Source organism: Haemaphysalis longicornis, unplaced genomic scaffold, assembly GCF_048455015.1.
Source record: "Haemaphysalis longicornis isolate Haplotype H1 unplaced genomic scaffold, Haemaphysalis longicornis Haplotype H1 scaffold_1, whole genome shotgun sequence".
Classification (NCBI taxonomy): Eukaryota; Metazoa; Arthropoda; class Arachnida; order Ixodida; family Ixodidae; genus Haemaphysalis; species Haemaphysalis longicornis.
In genome coordinates this window covers 382,704,556-382,731,564 of record NW_027526203.1, presented here as the reverse complement: position 1 = coordinate 382,731,564, position 27,009 = coordinate 382,704,556, and the positions used below count along the sequence as shown (strand labels likewise).

Below are 27,009 nucleotides of genomic sequence, written 5' to 3'. Positions count from 1 at the left end.
AAAAGAAATAAAATGGAATACCAAAAGCAAAGGTTGGAGGGACGCGGGCGCGTACTAAGCTGGAAGCTAAGGAATGAAACAAAAGGAATTAGGTGACCAGGTAAAGAGCAGAGGGAGGGGTCATAGTCTTTGGATAAGGTATATGTAAGACGATGCCCAATGCTGTATTCTCGGTGAATATCGCAAGGATTCCAAGTTGCCCCTAGGCGCATTAATTCCAGCAGGTTCCATGGCGTTGAATTTGTGAATTAAATAGGATTCTCAGTATTTCCTGTCCCTAGGAGACTTAAAGTTTGTCTGAAGTATATGCAACTTAAGGTCTTTTATCTTTAAAATATCTTTTAGATTCCTGTTTTTCCGGTAGGTAACCCTTGGTGCTTTCGGGAAAGTCTTTTTAAGTTGGTCGTTACTGGCTAAAATGGGGTAGTACTTCCGCAGTATACTGTTTACGTTTGGGAGGGCGTTTGAAAATTTAGGTATTAGGGCAGGCGGCCTGGCGCTTTCGTTTTGTCGCTGGTTGTTGAGCACGTCATCGCTTTTGAGATTAAACGCCCGTTGGTACGCCTGATCCGGCGAGTTTTTGGGATGGTTCCTGTTCATAAGGGTGGACTTGACTTCGTCTAGGTGCTCTACGTAGTCACTGTCATCACTGCATACTCATCTAAGCCTGGTGGCTTGTCCTACAAAAATCCCTTGCTTGCAGTGTCTCGGGTGATGGCTTTTATAATCTAGGTACTGCTGCCTGTCTGTTGGTTTTCTAAAAAGCGTGGTTTTAAGTTTACCGTTGTCTAGAATGACGGTAGTATCGAGGAAGTTCACTTCTTTTTCAGAATACTGGCAGGAGAATTTAATAGTCGGATGCGAAGAATTAAGATGAGATATAAACGTTTCTAGAGTCGCGCGACGGTGTTCCCAAATCATGAAGAGCCTTTCGGTATGCCGTGCGGCGGGTCAACAAAAACAATCTCATCCTTTTTCCTCAAAAAAATTCCCGGAATATCAACCCCCGGCTGACTTCGCTGCGACCTACTTCGCGGGTCAAACTATACAACCTTCTTCCCCCCTCAATATCTCCCCCGACATACTCCCAAACCAATCCGCTTTCTCAATTTCACTTCCTTCTTACCTTCTCTCCTCTCACCTGGGGACCTACCCCTATATAAAGCGTGCGAGCCAGGCGAGAGGTTGCCCTGACGAAAGCAAGTCTCTTTGCTGAAACGTTGGCAACAATCGTGCTTTTACCTTGTTCGAAGTTGTTCCTTTTCTTGTGTTCTCTGCCATCTTCAAAGTTGTACCGCTCCCTGGAATATATATATATATATATATATATATATATATATATATATATATATATATATATATATATATATATATATATATATATATATATATATATAGTATGTATGTGCGTGGCGTTTTTTGAAGAGCGAGGATCTTTAGCAAATCGTAATATTTTGCGCCCGAGGTGAAAAATACCAGAAATGGACGAGCGCGCGCACGTGAGTGCGGGCCTTGCGGCGACCGCCCGGCAGTTAACAAAACCAAGAAAATGTCTAGCACTCGCATGTGCGTGCCTCGGGGTGACCACCCAGAGTCCCCTGCGCATGTTTGTCCAGTCAAGCATACCACGTAGGGAGTATGGTCAACATTGCGGCGACCCCTCGGCAGTTAAAATTCCCCGCATTTCCCCGAGGGGAAGAATGTGAAAGTGCGAATGCACGAGTTGAATTTGCGCGGTTCGGTAATGTTCGCGAAAGAGAGATCACACACACACACACACAACTACAAAGAAAGAAAGATGCATTTATTCACAGACACCTATTTGTGTTGTCGTTGTACTTGATTGCTAGAGCGGATCTCAGCTTTGAAATTTCGTGTCAGTACTCCTTTAAGCGGGTGCATTAGCCCTTCTCACGCCCGATTCTTGGCCAATCCCCCACGTAGGTATGTGCCATGTCAGCGGCCAGGCAGCGCGCGCCCATCTCCCCCCGTTGCCAAGGAAGACGAGGAGATTCCTGGCCAATCCCCCACGTGGGTATGTGCCATGTCAGCGGCCAGGCTGCGCGCGCCCATCTCCACGTGCGCGGACATCGCCGGTGGACGCAGGTTCAGGGTCGCTTAAGAAGTGCATTGCACTTAAAAAACTCCGGACAATGCTGAGTGCTCGGGCATGTGTGCGTGCTTCGCGGTGACCGCCCAGCGTCATCGGAGCACCTTTGCCAGCCTAGCATACCCATTTGGGAAATTGGCCAAGATTGGCAAAAAAAAAAAAAAAAAAGATCTCTAGCGTTTGCCGTAATCGTAGTAATACTTGCTCGGAATGAGAAAGACACTTCATTGCGTACGCCCTTCCAGTCCAATGATTATCCCTCCCAAAAAATGAGGGAAGCTAACACTTATAGCTACAATGATGGAGTAAAGGTTGTTACGGCAGCGAAGATGCAAACCGGCAGCAACCGTGGACTTAAATCATCGTAATGGTCGTTAAGGTTGCGTACAGCTTCGCTAACTTCACGTTTTACGCGTTAGTGTGATATTCCTTCATTTTTTTTAAATGAGCCAAATCCACAAACCGAAACTAAGTTAGATAAAACTGCAGTGACAAGAAAAACTCGGTAGCTTTCACTTAAAAATGAGGATGCAGGGATATTTCTGAGGTAGCGCCCTGAAAATATGTACGCAGATCGTAGTTCGTATCGAAGGTGAGTTAGATCCCGCTGTTTCACGGATTAAAATGAGCCAAATCCATCTGCCTAATGGGACTTTGATTTTGGCTTGACGGTTCGGACTGTTTCATGGATGTTTTCAGAATTTTTTTTTTATTTTTGGAGCTGGCTTATCACGAAATCAGACGGCAGTTAGGAGATCAGCGAAAGATTTCTCCCCAGACGTCGACGAAAACGGGAACGGAAGAAGACGTGAACGAAATGAAACTGAAAGATGTGAAACTGTGAAACAATAATTTCATCTCGTCTCCCCCGTCGCTACGGAGTATTTCTAGTCATATTTATTGTTTAACTCATATATTTACCATTTTGGTAATTAACTAAATAGCCGCCACTTGCAATCCCCGGCAAATCCCCCCCCCCCCCTTTATGGGTGCGAACAAATTCATGAAGGTGAAGAAGAAGATATGAGGAGCCTTCTTCTGAAGCGTTTTGAAAATTCATGGAAAGGCAATTAAGAGATTGCTTACGTCGAGATGGTTTCATGTGTGCCCCCAAAAATTATCCTACAGACGAATTCGAAAAGAGGTGCTAATGCTGCTGAGAAGACTCACCATCCCTTAATGTATAGTTATACTGTTCTTGAAGCCCTTTTGCACGTGTTTAATGCCTTTTCCTTCAAAACTCCAACCCACCATTATTGAAAGTCAATTTAAATAAAGTTTTCATAAAAATGCCACATCAACTTGAGTGTTTCGATTTAATACGAGCCAAATCCAAACTAATCTCAATATTTCTGAAATTGACCTCATAATTTTTAAATACTTGTGGCCATATACTTTCCCTAGCTGACAAGTAAAACATATAGAATAGCTTTGACAGCAGTTAGGTCCCGTAACAAGCATCCGCTTATCTCTCAAATTCGCTTTAGGTGAATTGGGCTCACTAAAATAAAGCCTCATATAACGAATATAAAATAATTAACGCATGAAGGCACCTTTTTTTCTTTTCAAAGAACCTCAACTACTGCCTCCTGTCTTGCAGGAACTACGTGCTTCGTCTAAAAAAAAAAAGGCAGCGCTGAAGTGAACGAAATATGCCGAAAGGCTGCCGTTATGACGAGACGGGCCCTGTGTTGTTTCTGCAGCCCTTCTCCCGCCGCGGCCTTTGGCTGTTTTGTTTTCATTAGGGGTGCTTTATTTTTGGAAATAAAATTGACCGGCAAGTCAGCTTTCAATTTTCAGGCAACTCGCGTTCAGGGACGGGCGGAGTCTAAACGACGAATTAAAGACCCTTGATTGATTGATTGTGAGGTTTAACGCGCCGACGCAAAGCAGGCGATGAGGCGCGCCGTAGTGGAGGGCTCCGGATTAATTTTGACCACCTGGGGATCTTTAACGTGCGCCGAAATCTCGTACACACGGGGATTTTTGCTTTTCGCCTCCATCAGAAAAGCGGCCGCCGCGGCCGGGAATCGAACCCGCGACCTCGTGCTCAGTAGCGCAACGCCTTAGCCACTGAGCCACCGCGGCGGGTAATTAAAGACCCTCACCTTTTTTTTTTTAAAGACCCTCCCCCCTCCAAAAAGGTGATCTGTTCTCAGCTTAAAGAACTAATTTACACCTTCCGATCGGTGATCGTCTATCTGTGAGTTGGATTCCGCCTAATTGCGAGAGATGCGTGAAAGGCGGAAAAGGGCAGTTTCACACACACACACTAACATGCGGTGGCTATCCCAAGACACACGCGATCAAAGCACTAAAGGGAGGTGGGATGAAGATCAAATGAAGCTTATTAATAACAAAATATTGGCTGAAAATCTACAGCCGGTGTGTACAAACAAATTACTCCACGTAACCAAAGAATCGAATTGATCCGTAACAGTCACCCTAAGTATGTTTTTCTTTGTACGCTGGGTTAAAACATTGTATCCCTGGTTTAAACATGGACCTTTCAATGTGCACTGCCTCCTCAGAGGAGCAAGAAACTGATAGAACTAGCGAAATGAATTTAGAACGCTAAAAATCAACGATTGGGAGTACTATTTAGGGTGTACGAGTTGCTAAACAAAAACGCATTGCTAAACAAAAACGGGAGACCCAGTAGTGCTGCTCGGCGGGCCTTGTCCACCAGTCGTTGCTAGTCGTGAGGGCGTGAGGTGGTCAGCTGGTCCTCCCACTGCTCCAGGGTGGGGTTCCAAGGCTTCTTGGACTAAGGAGGCCTCCCACGAAGGAACTCATGCAGTTCAATAAATGCTTATTCTTCCTCCTGAGTACGTCCTCAACCATACGACTTCTCATGCAAGAAACATGCTGTTTCATGCAAGGACACAAGGCGCACATGGGGTGCGTGTGGGCGTCTGGGTTTGTAAAATGCGCTACCCGGCCGCCCACACGCACCCCACGTGTGCCTCTTTTTTGCATCGTATGCAGTGTAGCCCGGTTATAACGAATTCGGCGGAAATCAGAAATTACTTCACTATAACCATTTCTTCGTTTTATCTGGATTTTAAAAGATTGCAAGCATCGAGTAGAACGAGCAGAAAATTTTATTCACACTTTCTCAAAATAGTGGCTGAGGGTACTCTGCACGCGCTTCGTGAGCGCACTTTTCAATGTCGAAGTGTGAACCGACGCCCGCTTCTGAACTCAGGTACATACGCAAAGTGTCAACGGCTGCAGCAGCTGCTCCGAAGGTCACTGGCTGAGGCGCTTCACCGGCGTCATCTTCGGTGTCCGAGACGCTGTCATCGGCGATCGTTTCCTTTTCAGGAACGCCTTTCTTTTCGCCGTAGGCGTTCCGGGTCTTACTGGACTCGACATTTGCACTTCGCCAAGAAAGGCCAGGGAAGAAAAAGTCCAGGCATGTCAGGATAAACATTTAGAAAATTAACCAAGTGGCCGTCAGTCATATAGATACGAAGATAAACAAGACTGACTCACGCGAAGTGCCAGAACCACAGACTCACTGAGCTAGCGTCGTCAGCGCGGGAAGGCAGGTTGGTTGATTGGGCACAACGTTACTAGAATAGCTATTCTATTGGGCAGGTCACTTGGTCATAGCTATCGCTTGGTTTAGCTGGTGGCGTGGCGCCGTGAAAAAAAAAATCAATTTAGGTGGGGGTGGTAACACGCATTTATTTTATGTAAGTACAAGGGAGACAAAGACGCCATGTTACGCTTTAGCGAGTTTTGTTGTCTAGGGGAGATGGATTAGGTAATGGGAGTTGTGGAAAAAGTAGAATACATCCAATGGTGCATCCAAATGGGTGTAGTATTAAAGGAAATGGTGAAGGCCAGAGTTCTCGACAAAGTTTCGTAGAGCGGCAAGCAGGCGCCGCTCTTCGCTCTGATTGAAACTGCTTGGATAAAGCCAATCATTAAGGCTCGGTGGGATTGCCAATCCTACGGTGTTGAAGGCTTGTTGTCGACAGTCGGCAAAACGAGGACAGTCCCACAGGATGTGCGCAATGTCATTATTGGCTGAACACCGCGAACACTCGGGGGCATATAGGCTGCCGAATCTTGTGGCGCGAAAGTGTGGGGTTCTTGCCGATCCAGTTCAAATCCTGTGAACGATCGTGCGCCATTTCCGGGGCGAATGCTGAGGTATGACTGGACGCTTCACTCCTAGAGCCGGTCGTAGTTGCAACTTCCTTTCCACCTTGCGGCGGGTGTAAAATTCCGAGCTCAAGTAGGTGCAGGTTCCTCCGCTCTGTTTTCACAGTTCTCATCCGTTTGCTCATCCTGAGATGCAGATGATGGCACTATGACCGAAGGAAGCTCAGGAGAATGTCCATGCTCAGAAGAGAAGGGGTAAGCCCGGGTGATGCAGCTTTTTCCAGTTGATGTGTCCCTTGCGGCTTGTTGCGCAAGTGCGTGGGCCTTGCCATTGCCTGAGATTCCCGCGTGTGCCGGTATCCAGAAAAAGGTCACAAGACGTCCGTGGGTCCGCAGCGTGCTGACTCGTCGCCGGATATTTAAGATGACCTCGGAGGTTTCATCTGGTCGTTTTAGACGGCGTAGGACATTGATCGCGTCTGTAAGGATCACCGATTCTTTGAAACGTTCTTGCGTTTCTAGCCACTGAACAGCTCGCTGAATGGCTATCAGCTCGGCCATCTCAGGTGTCGTGTTGTCGAAAAGGTGTATCTTACGCTTTTCATCGCATTCTGGACACACGAAGGCAGCACCCGCACGCCCAGTGACTGGGTCAACTGAGCCGTCGGTGAAAACCCTGAGAGCGGTGTTATACTTCTCGTCTAGGCGTTAAGTGCCAAGGATGCTCGGGCCAGTTTCCGTTGTTCGGCCCTCCAGCCATGAAGGCTGGTGTGGTGTCCAGGGATTGGAGCACATGCGGGCACATCTGCTGTCCACGGTGCTTGCGGGAACTGCCTTCTGGGTCCTTGCAGTTGCTGTTTGAGATGTTGCTTTATGATGCAACGTCCGGCTGGTGTCATAGCTAGGCGATGCTGCTGTGCTAGATGCATGTCGGAGGTGAGGTCGGCAAGGGTGTTCATGTCAGCCTCCGTGTAGAGGAATTTAGGAGTGCACCCGTGCACCTGCATGCTTTGCTTTTTGTCCACAAAGTGGCACTACGAGCGGTAACTGGGAGCTCCAAACATGGGTTCAAACGAACAAGGGGTACTATACAGCGCGAAGAGAAACGTGATGGCTTGGTGAGCCAAAACTGGAACCAGCCGGCACAGCCAGCGGTCGGCATGCCTGGCATAAAAAAAAAACGGAGGCGCTCGCTTGGTTTAAGACGGCGGCCGAACAGCGCTGGCTGTGTGATGGAAGTGAGCTTTCGCAAAAGGAGCCGAGGTGGACAAAAGGGCGAACGATGCTAGCGGAGGCGCCCGGTAGTCAAGATTTGGCGGTTTCTTTAGCTTTTATTCACCGGAAAGCTAGAAAGGGTATTTAAATATAGGGTTTTTGCGCCTTCCGGGAAAAAAAAAATACTTCGATATGTCCGCTGACTTGCAGTTCTCTACTTCGTTAAAACTGGACCAAAAAGGCATTGAAAATGCGAAAATTGGAACGCGAATCCAAAATCCCTTCGTTATAACCGCTGTTTTGCTATAAGTTTGCTGCACTGTAATAGGAATCGCCGAAATAACGCCCTTGTAGGAGGGTTAAACCGGCCTAAAAGATAACAAGATATTCTTATTTTAAAAAACAATGCGTACAATTCACCTAGCAGAACTGCTGCAGCAAGAAAAGTGCTGGTGTTCGCGAAAAAAAAAAAAATTAGTTGTACTGGAGCTTGAAGCCAGACCGTTAACGTGAAAACCCACGGCTCTACACCTAGACCACTGAGGCCGAGCAGGGGAACCGCACAAGCAGTTGCTAATGAGAATAGAAGGAGCGTTCTAAATCAAACTCGTAGACGGCGCGAGAAGGGGGGGGGGGTGCGTCTAGACGGCCAGGTTTATCAAATACGCGTCCCTATAGCATTTATTGTTACTGTAAAACAATGTTCGTGTGGGACTGGGGCGTGATTTTAGTTCAGTTATCTATACCCGACCCAATCATCTCTTTTAATGTAGTGCGATTGATCATATACAAAAATACGCCTGCTTTGGTTCCCTGCCTTTGACCAAGTTGTGTTGCATTGTACACACCACTATATGTTACAACTGCAATTACTGTTTCTGCTGCTTCTACTACCCTCTGAAAACTGCAAACCAGCACTTACCCCCACAACACCCTTATCTAGGCCATGTTTCCCATACTTAACACCGCTACATGCCAAAAGTGCCTCCAATTAGGTGCACTCTTTATTCTTAGGTACACTCTTTATTCTTTCAGCCAGCGTCTCCAGAATGAAAACTAACTTGAATCTCCCATCTCTGACGTCACGACGAAAAATTGCACGTTTATGCTTATTCCATAAAATATATTCACACAGCATGCTTCACAACGCACTACTTAGTCCCCCTTCATACGTATCTTCTCGTTTAGACCATGCTCACAAAGTTGGTATTCCTACTTGCAACACCAAGGCCTTTTCTCACTCTTTCATTCCACGTACCTCTAGGGACTGGAATCATCTTCCTTCTGATGTCGCTACGATTAGCAACCCGGACTTGTTTCATTCTGCTGTGTGCAACGTCATCACCTAGATTTGTCTATTGTCTGCAGCGATACAATGGTTCCTGCCAATCCCACTTGTTTTGCTGTTTTTTTAATGAGTCTGGCCATGAACGCCAAAACTGACACGAAATTGCAACTGACTTCCTGTAATACTCCTTACAACATGTATACCTTAGCCGCGTTTCTCACGTTGTAAAAGAATGATTACAACCTTATTTACTGTTTTACGTTTGTTTTGGAGGTGATATGTACTCGCAATGTGTTCGTTGTACTGCATTTTTCTTATTTCTTGTTATGTATTCACCCACCCCCCTCTTCAATGCAATTGCCTTGAGGGTATTCCAAATTAAAAATAAATAAATAACAGTTGCATGCCTACACACACCAGCTTTCTCCCACGCCATAACATTACATCAAATCATAGGGTGGAGCTGCTGACCATCTCAGCCCCACCCGTCCAGCGTATGTGCTGGTGGAGAGGGCTCATCTCCCCTCCAAGTCCCAAGGTACTGGATTGGGGACACCTCCCATCTGGAGAGCTCTCGAAGATCGCGCTTGCTCTTAAATGAAAGTGATCCACTCCACTATCTTGGGTTTCCAGCATTGTATCTTTAACAGCAGGTACCCCTCCATTTTTGCTCCCTGGTACGTTCGTCTTTGTATTTTATTAGGCGAGCTGTTCTTGGTAAAAAACGATGAAAGAACTCCCAAAAATACACGTGTGAAGTTCAGGAGCGACGCGTGGGGTTGAAGAGGTTTGAATGCTCAGTCATAACTGTATACATAGGCAATGGCGATGGAGCTTTCAGATCTCTTTGTGCTGATGATGACATTGATCTCACCAGTGAACATCAACCGTACTGTGTTCACAATCATCCTGATATTTCCCGTGAGCATGGTCTGCCTTTTCCACTACAATCACTTCACTAGAATATTCTGCCAAGCAACTTTGTTCAAGCCAAGCCGCATCTGCCACCGCATGTATTGAAATACCCAGTTTTGGGCAAATAATGGTCCTATCACCATCAATGCCTTATAAAAAAATCTTTTATTTTTTCGTAATCTAACCCAAAATGTTCCACGTCACTGATGATACTCGTCATATTCAACAGTCAACTGTTTCCATTTTTTTGCGGCGTGCTTCTCAGTTCTAATGTTCTTGTATCTAATATGTGTTTTGTACCTTTCTCTCGCATGTAAACGCCTGTGCTCGTTTTGTGGTCACCAGTTCTATTTATGCGTTTTCACTGTGGCTGTCCCTTCTACAGTAACACCCCCTGGGCGAACTGTAGGTGTTTACAATCAACACTGTTTTATGGAACTGATACAGGTGGTTATATGGCGAAAGGAAAAAAAAAAGGGGGGGGGGCGTGTTACCGGTGTTTCGAACCGGAACTGAAGCACTATTTTTCCAGGCCTACACCCAAACCCGAATCGTAATGTTTTACCCCGGCAAACTCGAATTAGAAATGAAAGGAACAAAAAATTATGTTTATAGGTTCACAACGAAACGGTTCAACCATGAAAAACTGCTGTCAATGCCGTTCTTTTTCATCTACCATCAACCTCGCTGCAGGTAAAGGAAGAAGACGACCGCTTCAGACTCCTTTTTCATGCACTGAGGAACATCATCATCATTATCGCCGTCGTCATTATCGTCATAATCCCCCTATTCTCATTCGGAATGCTGACGGCCGCCCCCTTCCGCTAGCGGAGCGTAAGCCTCTACACTGCTGGACGGGACGGGACAACAAGGCGGACGGGACACTCTTGAGATCAGCGCGCTCGGCAAGGTAAAAGTGCATATGTCGTCGGCTAAGCAGCCGCCCCTGAACCCCTCGTGGCTGAGGCGGCACCTCCGCGAGACCTACGGCCGCCGCACGATGGTGCTGGTAAAACAGTACTTCCGCTGCATGTCTGACCTCGCCATGTACACCAACAACGCGGCCTTACTCCTGCGATGCCGCGCCATGCGCATCGTCCCGCCGGAATACCGCGTCAGGAGCCGTGACACCACGTGCACACGACAGGTGGCTCGTATCCTGGACGAGTGCAGCTACCGGCTCATGCTCGCCGACCTGGACTACAACCTGGTGCGCAAGTTGCAGGTGTACGCCTTCCTGGAGCCCCTGCTCAACAAGCTGGAGGAGATCATGTACCCGGAGGACCTGAGCCACATGGTGGTGCTGGCCGAGGCTATGTACGGGGACGTCTTCGGGGACTAGCGCGGCATGTTTGCCGCACCGTTCAAGGACTACGACATTGACTCGAAGAAGGAAGATGCCACTGAGGAGGGCCTCGGCGTACGCTCCCCTGAACCCGGATAGCACGCGGTGGACAAGACTTGTTTTATCGACGACACCTTCACCAACTCCTTTTCCCCTTACCCTCACGTACAACGCACGGGCCACAAGAAAACGCAGTCACTATTTCAACGGTGTTGAGCAACTTTTGAGTACTTGTACCGCGCCAACTTGCAATTAAGCAATCCAGGTTGCTGACTGTTGTGGACATTGGCGGCCCGCAGGCCAGCCTAAACAGTTTTGCACTTCTTTCTTTTTTGTGTGTCCCAATGCAAAGTTGAACCTCTTCCTCGGTCACGCCATGGGCAAGGGTATCCTGCTGATCACACTGGAAGCTTGCGCAACAGAGTTGTCACGCTTTGTGCCGCTTGTGGGCTGTATTAAAGACAGGCTTCACCCTTTTCTTACATAGGTATACCGCTCCTCCTATAGACCATGATTAGAGCACAAGCTTACGGCCCTGCGCACCAGTGAGTGCCGACACACTAAATGAGCCTACTTGACACATTTTTATAATTTTATTAATGAGGGTTCACACCTGGCAGGTTCAAATACTGGAGGAGTTTCCGCTGGAAAAAGAAAAACACACCCGTTCGCGTGCTTTGCGAATAACATGCGTTATGACTGGACGCTCATAATTTTGGTTCTTCTTAGCAGCCTTGAACCATCGAAGTGAACAAACGATATTTATATATATAGCACAAACGACTCTAAGGGAAGGAAGCTCAGTTTTTTGGTACTTTTAAAAGGAACTCAGTTACTGCCTTACGTCCGCCCACTCCCCTGTCCTACAGACACTACGCATTGCGTCCTTTGTAGCAAACGGTATACGACGGGAAGGGCACTGTCCCGTTTGTCCAGCGCTTCTCCTGTCTTTTACAGCGAAGCTGTCTATGACTAGTTTCTGAAAACTTTTGCGTCGGCGTTCTAGAGTCGCGTCGACAAAGAATTCCTAATCTTGCAGCAAAGCTTCCTTTCTGGTGAATGCTAGCTATGCAGCTCTCAGGTGTAATGTAGGTAGTATCTTGAAGAAAATCATGCTGAAATTGGCCGCTAGGGCGACTTTATCACATTACGCTGAGTTGAATTTACTTGTAATTGCTTCACAGTGAAGTTGTAAACGTTACGGAATTACCGTCTGTTGTCAATACATGGCCACATGCGAAGGGAGTGCGGTTACAGATAACGGCTGGAACTCTTGCTTTATCGAAACTATCCCGAAACAAATTAAATGGCAGTTAGTCGCTAAAAGGAGAAGGAGAAATCTCTTTATTAATGGAAAACAAAGAGGTCGCCGGCATGTGGTCGCCTACATGCTACTCTGCGCGGATGGGCAGGAAAAAGCAAAGCCACAATAGGAAGTGAGGCTGAAGAGAGAAAACAAAGAAGGAAATAAAAGAAGTGAAAAAAGTGAAAAAAGGGGAGGCAGCCCGTGTGTTTGAGACCGTGAGTGGGCCATGTGAAAAGTCTAGGTGGTTGCATAGTGTGAGGATATTTAGTCCTATATCGTCTCAGCGACACCGATGTCGTGGAGGTAACCAAATAAACCGGCTGACACTTTCCGCTGAGACGAGGGAGATGGCTATGGTCCCAGAAGTGCTTTTAAAGTTAGCAAACTGTGGTTGAGGCACTCGATCTCCTGCGCGAGGTCGTTTCTTGCTTGACAGTAGGCAGGGCACTCTAGTAAAATGTGCTCGACTGCTTCCGGTGAACCGCAGTTGTCACAATAAGGGTACGAGGTTAGGCCAATGTGACAGCGGTAGGTATTTGTGAGAGCTGCGTTGAGACGTAATCGATAGAACAGTCTCTAGTCGACGCGGAACTCGCTCCGGTAGGCGTATGTGCGTTTCCTGGTACGTAGAGCCAGCCGTCGCCTGAGCTTGCTTAGGGGGTTATATCACAGCAACGTACCTATGGCATACAAAACCACCCGAACTGAAATAAATAATAGCCAAAACGGACCTGCAAAGGTTGAAAACCACGGCGTAGAAAAATATTCTGCAGAAATAGCTGAAACCGACCTAAAGGGGCGAAACCCGCAAAAACGTACAAGAAGCAGTAGCTGAAACTGACCAAAAGGCAACGAAAATACCCGAAATCCTATTTATAATGCATAAAGATGTCATAAATAGGTTACATGCGTGATAACAAATGTTAATATTCAAATATGACAAACCCTTGAAAAAAAAAACACAAACAACAAAAACAAAGCGGTAACGGGAGTTAAACCCGGGTTCGGATGTTTGTTTGTTCGGGCGCTTCAGAGGCATCTTGGCCCGATAGTGGTTGATTGGTTCAAAACGAGTGCTAAGCGAACAACAAGTTTCTTGGAATAATTGCTCGAGAGGCATTTCAAAACGTGAAAAAGCAGCAATTGAAAAGGCTATCTGGACTGTGCAAGTTGACAAACTATTACGCGCTTGGTGTGTGTTGGTAAATAAACAAAAAAAGAAAACTTAGTTCTGCTTCCTAGACTCTAGGAATTAGGAAGCAAGAAACAAACTGTTTCATGCAGAGCCACGAGGTCCGTAAACCGGTTAACAGAACTTTTTGAGCTAGATGGTTCATCTCAGCAGTAATAGGGCTTAAAAAAAGGGGGATGAAGATAGAAACAAAAGACATAAGAGCCCAATTGAGCATTTGGGGTTGACTTAATCGGTTCCACTTATATTATCTATTGGCGCAACAAATTCGGGGTATGCAAAAAAGGACATATATATAATTGTATTCAAGCTTTTCTTTCTACTTCAAGTCACTTGAATTGCTGAAGGATACTAATTAGTGGATAATTGGGGTTTTAATCATAACGAAGTTTTATTTTACGGCCTCTGTCTTTCCGGAAATAAATTAGCATTTTGAGGTCCTCACGAATTTCAAAAGGTGAATTAGCCCTGGCCCATCATCATCATCATCATCATCGTCGTCGTCGTCGTCGTCGTCGTATTCTCCTTCATCATCATCATCACCATCATCGTCGTCGTCATCGTATTCTCCTTCGCCCCTAGAGTTTCCCACTAATATACACTAGAGGGAAATCTGTCGCTGCAGTCGCGGGCCGCCGAGGGCGGCGCCATTGCCGCTAGCGACGTCCCTCGCCTACTTGGCTTAGCTAGCAATATGACTTCCTTTTTGTCTCGAAGCCAAAATTAAGAAAAAAGGGTAAAATTTTTTTCTTTTCCGTCGTTCCTGAAGCTTCTACATAATAACTGACAAATTAATGTTTTGGGAGGTCCAATTTTATAATAACAAAATAAATTTGATGAACCTTCTGCAGTAATATGGCTGCTTTCTTGCAGCCAGAGCCAACTTTTCAGCCTGTTCATGAGCTATGTCAAGGACAAGTGGAACGTGCCTGCCCAGTACATGACGGAACGCTCGCCGAAGCACGGCTTCCGCAGACAGTGGCGCCAGATTTCCCTCTAGTATACATTAGTATGAAACCCTATGCCTTCGCCATCACCGTCGCCGTCGTCGTCGTCATCACAATCATCATCATCATACACAGGCGCCAAGACAGGCGCATGCATATGTCATTTGTTTTGTATCTTCGCCCTCGTCTGTTCAGCGCTTTATTCATTTTACTGAGTCCATACTGTGTCCTTGCAGTTGCACTGGCTTTGGCGCGGTTAGCCAGGCTGCCCGTAAGCTATATACTCTTTTTGCAGCTATCTGCCTGACGCCTTTCTTGAGCTTCAATACAAACACTAATCGATTTGCATTATAATTGCCATCCTTTACTCCCGCTCTAAAAATTTCTATTTTTATTTTGTTATTATGGATTCAAAATGATTTCCAACTGGTCTAAGGTATCTTTATACAGTGCCTTGTGATTACTTAAGAAACTGGATGAGTGGCCAATCCTGTGATTGGGCATGTACCCATACTCTAAAAGACAACAACCACAACCGACTCCTTCAGTATTCTGTATCCGCCTCCTTCGTTTGGAAGAGCGTCAGCTACTACGGGGATGGGCGAGTCGAACAAGGCGGCCGGAGACACCCATGAGATGACCATGCTCGACAAGACGCAACTGAACGGCTCGTTGACTAAGCAGCCACAGCAGCTGAGCCGCTCGTCGCTGAAGCGGCACTTGCTCAAGACCTACGGCCTCCGTCCCTTGGATCTGGTAAACCGCTATTTCCGCTCCATGTTCGACGTTGCCGTGTACGCTAGCAATGCGGCCTTCCTGATGCGATGCGAGGCCATGCGCATCGTACCGCGGGAGTACCGCGTCGATTGCCGTGACATAAAGTACACCCATCATGTGGCTCGCATTTTGGACGAGTGCAGCTTCCGGCTTATGCTCGCTGACCTGGACTACAACCAACTGCGCAAGTTGCAGAAATCCCGCGTCCTGGAGCGCCTGCGTGAGAAGCTGGAGAAGGTTATGTCCACGGAGGACCTGAGCAGCGTGGTGCTCATGGCAGAGGCCAAGTACGAGACCATCTTCGAGACTACAAGGGACAAGCAACGCGGCATCTTCACCGACCTTCTCAAGGAGTACGACATTGATAAGAATGAGGAAAATGAGAAGGAGGAGTGACGCGGTGGAGGCTTCTCTGCAGCCAGATCGCACGCAAGGAAGCAGACTTCTTTATCGACATCTTCACCCCAGCCACCTTCTTTTCCAACAAAGAACTCACGTGCAGAGAGAAAACGAAGCTACTGCGTCGACCATGTTCATTGGCGCTTGGGTGCAGTGTTGCCGCGGCAAATTTCAAGTAAACAATCCCGTTTGCTGGCTGTTTTGGACTGTGGCGGCCCGTTTTCATGTTGTTCTTTTGTTCTGCATTTGTAACTTCCGTTTTTCTTTTCTTTTTTACTTTTAAGACAGGTAATAAAGTTAAAACTCTGCCTGTGGCCACAACACGGAGAAGGGGATGGCGGTGGTGGCGCTGCAAGTTTGCGCCGAGTAGAAGTCCTCCACTTAGCTCTTTTAGGGCACTTCCTGAGGGAGCTAAGATATAGAGGAACTCTAGCGCAGTGGAGATATCACACTCTGTGCATCCTTCAGGGATTAAGCACTGGCTTCGCCTTTCCTCGGCGTATGTATCCCTCCGACTTCTCCAGGATCAAGCCGGGAACAAGCTTGATGCCCTGCGCACTGGTGAGGGCCCACTTACTCAATGAGTCGACTTGATGCATTTTGGTAAGCATAAATGCTGCCGAAATTGGTCTCCGTGGGGAAAAAAAAAAAAGGCGGATCCCACGCAAAAGAGGGAAGCGGAGTAAAGCGACGCTTTCAATGATGTTTACATCGTCGTTAATATCAGTGTTTCGAACTGTGCAATGGAGTACAAATAGCACCGCTTTAAGTGATTTCATGGGTGCCGTGTCGCTTGAGAGAAAAGTGCGTGCGGCAGTTTTCTTCCGGTTTTCAGTTGTGGGCGTAGTTCTCACGTCGTCGTCTTTCATTGCCCCTACTACGCATTGTTGCCTCGAATCACATCTTCGAGCCAGCAAACCCAGCATACATTCGCGGCCTGCACCATGCTTCGCTGTTCGTGAAGATGTGCCTATTCTGCGTGACACTTCTTTTGGGCGTGGATGTTCTGGCGCCGCGGGAGCGTTCTTTAGTAATTTTGCTGGCGCGTGTTGATGCTCGCGCGCGTCCCTTTTTCTTTAATTGCACTGCAGCGGTAATATATTGTCTAGTATCACCTGAAACTAGACGACCGGTGCTTTCGAATGATGCATTAGCCATACATGTGCCATATGTTTACGAGCAACAGCGCCCCCACAAACATCGTCCAAAACTGGCTGCGGACGTCGAGGGAGCGCTTCGGCCACCATCTCAAAGCTCCGCCGCTACGATAGGCTGCCGCGGCGGTGGCGGTGACGGCGGCATGGAGTGCCTTGATGACCGCGCGCTCGCACATCGAGGCACTTTAAGACGATGACGACGACGACGACAATGATGATGATGAAGATGATGATGATTAGAGGCCTTCCTTTTGTACCGGCACGCCGGTTGTCAGCAACCGACTTGCCTGTGTTATTAACTTATTTGCCCTACCTAATGGATTTGCCGCCCCCTATATCCCCCTCCCACGGTTTTAAACTCCCATTGCTCTCTCCCCCCTTCCTGCCTTGCACATTTGTTTCCCCCCCCCCCCCCCCCCGATGTTCGTCCCCTTCTCTTCCCTACCCTATCTTCCATCACCACTCCAGCCGCCTCTTTGTCACCTCTATAGCCCTGAAGTTGAGGCTCCCGCTCACACCTAATCCCAAGGCCTCCGTGAACGTGGTCTCCCCATTGCCCCCGCCGCGGACTTATCTCTATGTAGTCCAATAAGCTCTATGGTTTCCCTATCCATGCCGCAGAATGTGTATCGTCTGCGACGAGCAAATCACGCAGTGTCGCTCCGTGCTGGCGATAACTATGGCTTTAACAGTGCTTCCAGACGCGGAGGGAAGAGTGGAAGCGTTTATCGGACGTTTTGCAGAGTCCCTTTAAGTTGAGCCTCATACGCATGCGTGTAATCTGCACCGTCGTTATGCCACACTCCTAAATGCTTATACTCTTTTTACCCGCGGTATTTCTACTTGTTGCACTAATACCGGTTTGGGCTCCGAGTCCTCATTAAACATCATAATAGTCGATATTTTTCTGCTAGATGAAAGCCCTAGGTGCGCCGCTCCTTTTCCGCATACCCTGCATACCTATCCGGTTGTCCGCCGTCAAAAGTATGTCGTCTGCATAAATTAATCCTGGAACTTACTGTTCCCCCACCTGTCCGTTTTTCATGTATAATAAATTGAATCCCAGCCTACTGCCCTCAAGCTTCCTTTCTAATCTCGAACACTGGCCTGTTTTATGCTAGCCGTCCCACACTATTTGCCCCTGGTTCTCACGGTATAGTTTCCTGAATATATTAATATATTCTGCCCCCCCCCCTTCCTCCACGATATCCCAAAGCCGCTCCTTGCCTACGTTGTCATACAACCCTTGAATGTCCAGAAAGGCTAACCACAAAGGTCAGTTTTGTATCTTCGCCACCTCTATGCATTGACTTGCTGCAGATAGGTTGTCATCTAGTATTCTGTCTTTTTAAAACTCATTTTGAAGTTCGCGTAGTACCCTATTCTCTTCTACCCACTGCTCCAGCTCAAATTTCACTGCCTGCATTCCCAACCTGCACAACCCTGACGTGGCGGTAGCTGGCATATATACAAGCTCGGTTTAGTCTTGTCTCCTCTGCCCTTATATATTAAGCTCATCCTGCTCGTTTGCCGTGTGTCCGGTATCGCCTTCTTTTCTATACCTGTGCTGATGGCGTGTAGCAGCTTTCTCTTGCTCTTTGGCGCTAATTGGTTGATCAACTCCACCAGTATCCCATCCGCGCCTACTGCGGTATTTCTGGGGACCTTTCCCTCTGCCTTTTCCCACTTGAGCTTGTCCCCCTATGTCTCCAGACCTTTCGGGCTTCCTGTCGTGGCATCGCTGTGGTGCTGCGGGGCCGCTCTATCCACCTCACAAAAATTCTCAGCGATAATTTTATGCCAATGCTTGCTATCCCTTAAGAATCTGCCTCCCTTCGTTTCTATAGTATCACATTCTGTGGGTCTCGTGCGTTTTATTAATGTTCGCACATGGTTCCAAACTTTTTTCGGCGCGTCTTTAACCTTCCGTCGTATTTGCGCATATGTACTAATTGCTGCACTATTGCTGCACTCCTGTACTAATTGCTGCGCTTCCGCTATTCTTTGCTTATCTTGCTTACATTTTAGGTCCAGCTCTTCCTGCTGCCTCCCTACCCTCTTAGCCTGCCTGTGCTCTCTAGACGCCTGTCTACGCCTCTCTATAGCCTCCCTAATATTTGCGTTCCACCAGCTTCTTGGTGTTTTCTTCCCCCTTTCTGCCATGACTATTTTTTCCTGCAAATTTTTGGGGAGCCTGTCATATTCTCATTCTTCCCCAGAATTTCTTTCTATGTCAGCTTCTATAGATTTGGCTACAGTCGCAATTTTTTCATTGCTTGACTTCGTTTTCTGCCCTAGTGGGTGCAGATTTTCGCCCCCCAGTTTTCCTAATTTCAGGTCTATACGCTTGTGGTCACTGCCCAGACTGTGCCCCCCTTCCTCATCTATGCTCATTCCATCCAACCATTCATAAAGCCCTTCCGAGAGGAGGCAGTAGTCGATACTCAACTGTCTCCAACCAAACCCACACATGATTTGACCATCGAATTTTTGTTCCCTTTTTATTATGATCAGGTTCTGGTACTCGTACATATCTAGCCTTAGATATCTGTTGTAGTTTGTATGCCCGTCTAGGTCTTCAATGTGAGCGTTCATGTCCCCTTCCAATAGTACCTTCCCGGATCGTTTCAAATCCTCGATGTCCATCTTAAGACACACCACCAATTTTTCATTTTGTTCTTTGCTATCCTTACCCGCCCACAGGTACGACACTCCTAAAGACACCTTCATACCCCCTACCCCCGGTTTCACCCACACATGCTTTTTACAGTCTTCTTTCACTTTTTTCCAATTAGCCCCATGTCGTATAAGCATACCCACTCTTCCGCATTTTTTCCATCCAGCCGTCCTGTTGCAATTTTCGCATACATCCCCTCCGATTACCGGAGGTTCTTACAGGTACACTAGGTGCGTCTTGGTCACGGCGTATACCCGGATATCTTTCTCTCCTAGCTGTTTACGATTCTCCATTTATTTCTCGTGTTTCCTGCCGCCCTGCATGTTTTTGTACGCGATCGTAAGATGTATGCATCTCTTCTTTACACACCGGTGTCGCCCATTTCGTCGTCCTGCACCCACCTGTACCGACCTAGCTATCTCCCTTTCCTCCTCGCATACCCGCCTAAGAAGCCACTGCTCGCGCTGTGTGTCGTCGCCCAATGGCTTCTCCCACCTGCCCGCTGAAGTGGACTCCGGCCCGCTGAAACGTCCATTTCCAGCCCACCCGTTGGACATCACTGCTGATGTCAACGACTGAGAAATTCATCGTCTTGCCTAGCTCTCGTAGGTCTCTGTTTACTACCAGCTCACCCCGCTCCATATGCACCCCTCGCCCAATGATCTCGGGTAGCATGCTCACGAGGATCGGCACATTTTGGCACAGAGTCCTGCGCTCCCTCATTCCCTCCTGTAGCTGCTTCCGCACTTCCGTGCACCCTTCCTGCAGAACGTCATTGGTCCTTCCGGCTATAACTACGTCGTTCCCCTGCCTATTCTTTCACATCTTTTCCCGCGCTCCCTCCAAAACTACCTGATTGTCTGGCCAGAGAAACCACCTACCTGTACCGGGGTCACAGACCAGTGCACCATCTGGTGGTTCTGTGAGAAACCCAGGATGCTCCTTCCATGACCTTGCTCTTCCCGCCACTAGAGCGGCGGGCGAGGAGAAGCCGGCAGGCGCCCAGCGGAGCATTCGGCTAGAGAACAGCACCACCAGCAGCAGTCCCTCGAAAGGTCGCAAGAGAGGCAAGCTTAGTTTTAAAAATACACACGCGTAGTTTTAGAATGAAGTGCGTGGTGACTAAGGAGGAGGAGGAATAAACTTTATTTCTATATTAGGTCAGGAGTAATGGCAATGGGGAGAGGGGGGGGGGTCTTCTCAGTCCAGAAGTCCCTGGGCGGTCGCTGCCAGGCGGGCTCTTTCAACCAGCCGAAGCTGATCGCCGGGGTTCGGGCTGGCTAGCATATGCCTTCCCACTGCAACGCAAATAATTTCTGTTCTTCGCTATTTTAACCATTGCATAAGCACAGAACCAAAATGCCGAGTTTGCTGTGTACAGCACTTCATATGACTTTTCACGGAAGCAGAGGTGTCATTCTTGTAACCAGGTCGATTCTGTGATTTCCATTTCGCCTCACCCTATACTTTAAGACGGCATTTCAGCCCAGTGCGCCCTGACGATGGCTGCCAATGCAGATCGCGGTCGACTCCAAGGGAGCTCCGCAAGATAGTGAGACGGCAGCCTTATGAGGAGCCTGATGTACAGGCGTAGTGTCTCAGTAGTCACATGTTATTATCGGGTTGTCTTGAGCTATGCAAATAGTTCCCACTGTTGACGCACATCGCGGCAAACCAAGACACATGTGCAGAGCCTGCACGCGGGTGCTCTGGATTGTCCAAAGGTTAGAGGGGCATTATTGGAGATTGCCCACCGTGCTCCACGTTGTGGTGCCTGGAGCAACCCGAGATTCCTCTCCTTCTTCCGGGCATTGGAAATAAAGCCGACTTGCCACCGCTGGCCCTGAAACAGGTCACGATGCTATTACTGCATGACGATCACAACGACGGGAAGCATATCATATACATGGATGGTTCAGTATTGTCATCCAGCTCGGCAGGTGTGGTGGTTGTACTACAGATTCAGCCACAATTCGATTCCGTGTTGCCCATGCCACGAGCTCGACAGCTATCGAAACCGCAGCCATTCGTGCGGCGCTTGAGCAAATTATTGGAGCTAATCCCCCAAAGTGGTCTGTCTTCGGATTCTAAAGGCGCCCTACAAACATTGAGAGCAGTGCTGCGCTACTGCCCTCTCCACCAACTGGTGTCAGGGGTTCAAGATGAATTCCGCCAGGCTGTCATGAATGGCCCCCACATCGTGTTCCAGTGGTTGTCAAGTCACGGCGGAATACACAGTAACGTTTTGGCGAGGTTGCCCGGAGAGGCCTCCTTCCGCTCTCGAGAACTGACGCCACGACGGCGCGTCGTTCTTTTCAATGTGTGAATAGCATGAAGATATGGCATACACCGTACTTTGCGAATCCCCGGCTCTACATTCAGGATCCCGCACTCTAGCGCCATCTTCCGTGTTGGCTGTCTTGAGCCAAGTCGACTTTTCTCTGACAACAGTGACTGGGAGTAGCCTTCAGAAAGCCTACTGCTTCCTCATCGGGATGGCCAACAGCGACCGCTGCGACGCCTGGGGGGTTGAAGAGACAACTGAGCCTCTCCTGAGCATCGCCACCGAGCTCCGCCGAATAGGCGATCGGCTATTTACAGTAAAGACAACCCTTGGACATCGGTATCTACCATCAAATTCACAGAGGGCAACAAAAGCCCTTTGTCGTTGTTGGGATGATACACGATTATACGAACGTTTTTAGTGCAAAGAAACGGACTATGAGTGCGCGCGTTCCCATTCGCGATCTCCTCCTCCTCGTCGTCTCCCGCTTTTATCCTGCCAAGCCCGCTTCCCCAGGGCAGTGTAGCAAACCGGGCTCTACACCAGGTTAACCTCCCTACCTTTCCATTTGTTTTTTTATCCACTCCTATCAGCGAAATGTTAGTATTTACAACAATCAATATTTGAGAGGAGTGATACAGCCTGTTATGGCAGGAAGGAGGGGTGGGAGGATGACCGGTATTTTGGCCAGAACTGGACCCGATTGCGAATCGCCATACTTTATTTCGCCCAACCCGAACCAGAACTTAAGGGAACAAAAAATTATGGTAACCATTTCACGCCGCAACAGTCCAGTCATGCACTCATGCAAAAATTTCGTCAATGAAGTACTTTTTTTACGCAGCGTCAACCTCATTGGAGGTAAATGACGAAAACAAAGACGAAGACTTCGTCATCTTCCGCCTCGCGACTACAGCCCTCTTCGGTTGGCAAAGCGTCAGCGGCCACGATGCTGGAGGACTCCAACGAGGCGGAAGGAGACATCCTTGATACGAGCATTGTCGATGAGGCGGAAGTGGACGGCTCGTCGGCTGAGCAGTCGCCACAACCGCACTTGAGCCCCGCGTCGCTGACGCGGCACCTGTGCAACATATACGGTCGCCGTCCAATGCGGTTGGTAAACCGCTATTTCCGCTTCATGTTCAATCTTGCCGTGTTCTCCAGCAACGTCACCTACCTCACGCGATGCCGTACCCTGCGCGTCGTACCACGGGAATACCGCGCCGAGTGCCCTGACATCAAGAACACCCATCGTGTGGCCCGCATCCTGGATGACTGCAGCTACCAGCTCATGGTCGCTGACCTGAAGTACAACCGCAAGCGCAAGTTGCAGGTGTCGCGTTTTGTGGAGCGTCTGCTCGAGAAGCTGGAGGAGGTCATGTCCCCGGAGGACCTGGGCAGCGTGGTGGCGCTGGCCAGTTCAAAATACAAGGACGTCCTCGGGATCTCCAGGGACGAGCAGCGCTACATGTTCGCCGAACTGTTGACAGAGAACGACACTGACCCGGAGCAGGAAGATAACCAGGAGGAGTGACGTGGCGGACGCTCCCCAGCCCTCGGATCGCAAGCGGAGGGCCAGACTTCTTCCACCTCCAACACCGTTCCTCTCCTTCCGTGAAACGCACGTGCAGAAATAAAGCGCAGTCACTCTGTCAACGTGGTTAATCGGCGCTTGAGGGTAGTTTTGCCACGGCAAAACTGCAGGTAAACAATCCCGGTTGCTGGCCGCGGACTCTGTTGTTTTGTTGTCCTTAGGTCTGTTTTGTTTATGTTATTGGTTGTTACTCCCGGGGTATAATATAAAGTTTAGGCCCTATCCTCGGTCACGACAGGCAGAAGGGGATGCCGCTAATGGCACGGCAAGGTAACGAAAAGGGGATATCCCGCTCTGTTCAACCTGCACATCGTCTTCGCCTTCCGGGTCTTTGGCGTCACTCCTACTAGTTCAGGAGCTAGCAGAGCACGAGCTTGCTGCCAGGCGCACTGGTTAGGGCCGACAGTCGAATTGTGCTGCTTGGCTCATTTTATAGTTCGCTTGATGGGGGTCCCCTCCTTGCAAATTTAAATGCTAGAGAAGTGTGTCCCAGCGGTGAAAAGAAAAAAAAGAAAATCCCTGGCCATCTCCACTAACGTCAAACCTGGGGAGGGGCGAAGCATACAGTGTATAAGTGTAGTCTGGGCGCCACGGCGTTTTTGCCAACAGAGTTGAAACCGTTGGGGGGTAGAAGTATACAGCTTTTCTGTAAAAATCTCTTGTCTTTGGAGCTCGAAGCTCTCTAGCGGGAAGCGAGAACGAGTGTCCCGGTGTTTTTTTAATACGCGTTACGTTCTAGCGCGAGGCGTAAACGAGTTTCCCCGGTGTTTTAGTACCGTGACTACATGAGACGAATGACGATTACGATGACGACGACAGAAGACGCCAACAGCCCCAGTCCATAAGGGGCTTCGCCCCTAAAAAAGAAATCCCGTGCGTGGGGTATTATTATATGCGTAGTGACCGAACACGAATACCTAATTTGTTCACAGCTACTTTCAATGATAACACGAGGACAGAACCAAACATGAAAACCAGTTCCACACAGTGTGAAATCTGCTGAAACTGCGGAGCTGTGTGTTGACTTTACAAAGATTCCGTTTAGCTTCGGCTTCTTCCTTGTGCGCAATATTAGAGCCGTCTTAGAGGCTAATTGCTGTATAATTGTTCCCCGGATAGTTCTGACAAAACGACAGTTACAGCCGTTTTCTGTCATCATACTCCCTTCGTAGACGTCCATGTATTGACAGCAGACAGTAATTCTGTAACGTTTAGAACTTCACTATGAACTAAGAGATGGTGAAAAGTAAATTACACTCAGCACAATGGTTAAGACGTCTTAGCAGCTAACTTTCATAAAATTTGTTTCTGGATACTTTCGCTAACACAACAGTTAGAACCGTTTTCTGTAATCATACTCCCAGCGTAGATGATCATGCTTTACTGCGCAACAGGTAATGTGGGAAATACAGCGAAGCTCACACCGATTTTTTAAAAGTCGGCTTCACTTTTAAACCCACAATGATTGCTGTGAAGACGTTCTTTCATGGGCTATATAATTCGCCTTGTGTATAAATATGAAGGCTGGAGGACTTTATTATTTTTTTTTTTTTTTGGGGGGGGGGGGGGGGGGTTGATGGTTCCCATACTGAAAAACAGGTTTTTTGGGGACGGAGAAATTTGTTCAGGAGGGAACGTGACACGCTAGCAGGAGAGACTGTCGTCAAGCCTATCCCTAGAACAGCTCCGCTGTTAAAAGGCCCACTTCTTTAGACAATACTTCCGTTGAGCTTTCACGGAACCAGACGTGTCATTATTGCAACGGTGGCATGCGGCTTGGTGTTTGGTATTATCGGCGGTTTTATAGATAGATAGATAGATAGATAGATAGATAGATCGATAGATAGATAGATAGATAGATAGATAGAGAGATAGAGAGAGAGAGAGAGAGAGAGAGAGAGAGAGAGAGAGAGAGAGAGAGAGAGAGAGAGAGAGAGAGAGAGAGAGAGAGAGAGAGAGAGAGAGAGAGAGAGAGAGATACGTTTTATTTATGGCTAAGCTTAAGGATGGTTGAGCCTAGGAAGCGCAGCTCTGTGGGCCCGAGCCCTGTCGACCAGGGCGCACTGGGACTGGGCGTCCGAGCGCCCGAGGGCAGACAGCCAGGAGTCGGATTGGGGGGGGGGGGGGGGGGTAGAGGAAGAGGAAGGAGGGCATGGCAGTGCCAGTGGAACCCACGAAGAGTGCTGCGAAGCTGCTGGGTCTGGTGAGAGACGTTTTGAGGCTGGCTCTCGAGAACAAAGGTGGCACTTAATTGTGTATCACAAGGAGTGCACGTCCGGGCCCACTTCGAGTGTCCCCGGAAAGGCGTGCTTTGCGGAAAGTGTCAGCTTCTCCAGTACACCAGGGTCCATGTGTTTTACCTGCTGACAAGGAAGGTCGGTGTCTTTGTCGTGTTTTAAGTGCAATGCACTTCTTAAGCGACCCTGAACCTGCGTCCACCGGCGATGTCCGCGCACGTGGAGATGGGCGCGCGCAGCCTGGCCGCTGACATGGCACATACCCACGTGGGGGATTGGCCAGGAATCTCCTCGTCTTTCTTGGCAACGGGGGGAGATGGGCGCGCGCTGCCTGGCCGCTGACATGGCACATACCCACGTGGGGGATTGGCCAAGAATCGGGCGTGAGAAGGGCTAATGCACCTGCTTAAAGGAGTACTGACACGAAATTTCAAAGCTGAGATCCGCTCTAGCAATCAAGTACAACGACAGCACAAATAGGTGTCTGTGAATAAATGCATCTTTCTTTCTTTGTAGTTGTGTGTGTGTGTGTGATCTCTCTTTCACGAACATTACCGAACCGCGCAAATTCAACTCGTGCATTCGCACTTTCACATTCTTCCCCTCGGGGAAATGCGGGGAATTTTTTTTCAAGCAAAAGGGCTTCGAGGCCGTAAACGCTTTTTCAGCCGTAACAATAATGTCGCTTTGCGGAAAGTCAAATCCAGGGCTAAAAGCCTTTGTAAGTAATTGTATTTGTTTAAAAATGTGATCTGGTTGGTAAGAAGACAACGAAACCGAAGAGGCAACGAGCACCCACCGCAGAATCGGTTTTATTATCATTAAGGGATTTCAATCATCTTAAATTCTCATGGAAACCTGAATGGTGCCCTTCCCGCAACTTAGAGGTGGTTATTACAGCCTTACGTTGTCGAGTACCCAAGTTAAATAGGTATTTGCACAGGTCTCGTCTGGCGCCAACAGCTCTGTGCAGCTATTGCAACGAAGACGAGTCTGTCGATCACTACCTTTTGAAAAGCCGACGTTTTTCCCGATTGAGACGTCAGTCCCTGGAGGTGCCGGTTTACAGTTTGGGGATATCCCTAATAGTGCCGGCTATTCTATCGTTCGGGGCATCCGAAACGGGGTTCTGCCGCCGGGATGTGTGCTCTGCCCTCCTGCGCTACATTGAAAATTCAAAACGATTCTCTTTATGATTGCGATTGGTCACCCTCGCTTTGATTTTTCAGGATTTTTTTTCTTTTTTTTTCCTTTTTTCTCAAAACTTTTTCCACCCGGTCTAAATTATCTTTCCTAAACGTCTCGTGATTAGATAAGAATTCAATTCATTTTATCCATCCTCTATTGATTGGCCGATCCCCTGATTGTGTATGTGCCATAACTAAAGGAGCAACAACAACAACAACAACAACGAGCAGCACGGCTCAAGACATCTTCTTCCTCCTTAAAA

The 27,009-nt window shown here is 48.2% G+C and overlaps 3 protein-coding genes across 3 annotated transcripts; all 3 read left to right on the top strand.

The window, feature by feature from the left end:
• Positions 1-7,149: 7,149 nt before the first annotated feature.
• Positions 7,150-10,986, top strand: LOC144160742 (uncharacterized). Its single transcript, XM_077691930.1, has 2 exons — positions 7,150-7,162; positions 10,517-10,986. Exons 1-2 carry the CDS (start codon positions 7,150-7,152, stop codon positions 10,984-10,986), a joined length of 483 nt encoding a protein of 160 aa, XP_077548056.1.
• A 4,045-nt stretch (positions 10,987-15,031) lies between these two features.
• LOC144160737 (uncharacterized) lies at positions 15,032-15,607 on the top strand. The gene has a single exon (XM_077691924.1). The coding sequence runs from the start codon at positions 15,032-15,034 to the stop codon at positions 15,605-15,607; it is 576 nt and encodes a 191-aa protein (XP_077548050.1).
• Positions 15,608-22,677: 7,070 nt separating this feature from the next.
• On the top strand, positions 22,678-23,262 carry LOC144160728 (uncharacterized). Its single transcript, XM_077691921.1, has one exon. It carries the CDS (start codon positions 22,678-22,680, stop codon positions 23,260-23,262), a length of 585 nt encoding a protein of 194 aa, XP_077548047.1.
• Positions 23,263-27,009: the final 3,747 nt, after the last annotated feature.

Coding starts and splice junctions, on each gene's coding strand:
- LOC144160737 (XM_077691924.1), top strand. CDS start 15,032: ATGGGCGAGTCGAACAAGGCGGCCGGAGACACCCATGAGATGACCATG.
- LOC144160728 (XM_077691921.1), top strand. CDS start 22,678: ATGCTGGAGGACTCCAACGAGGCGGAAGGAGACATCCTTGATACGAGC.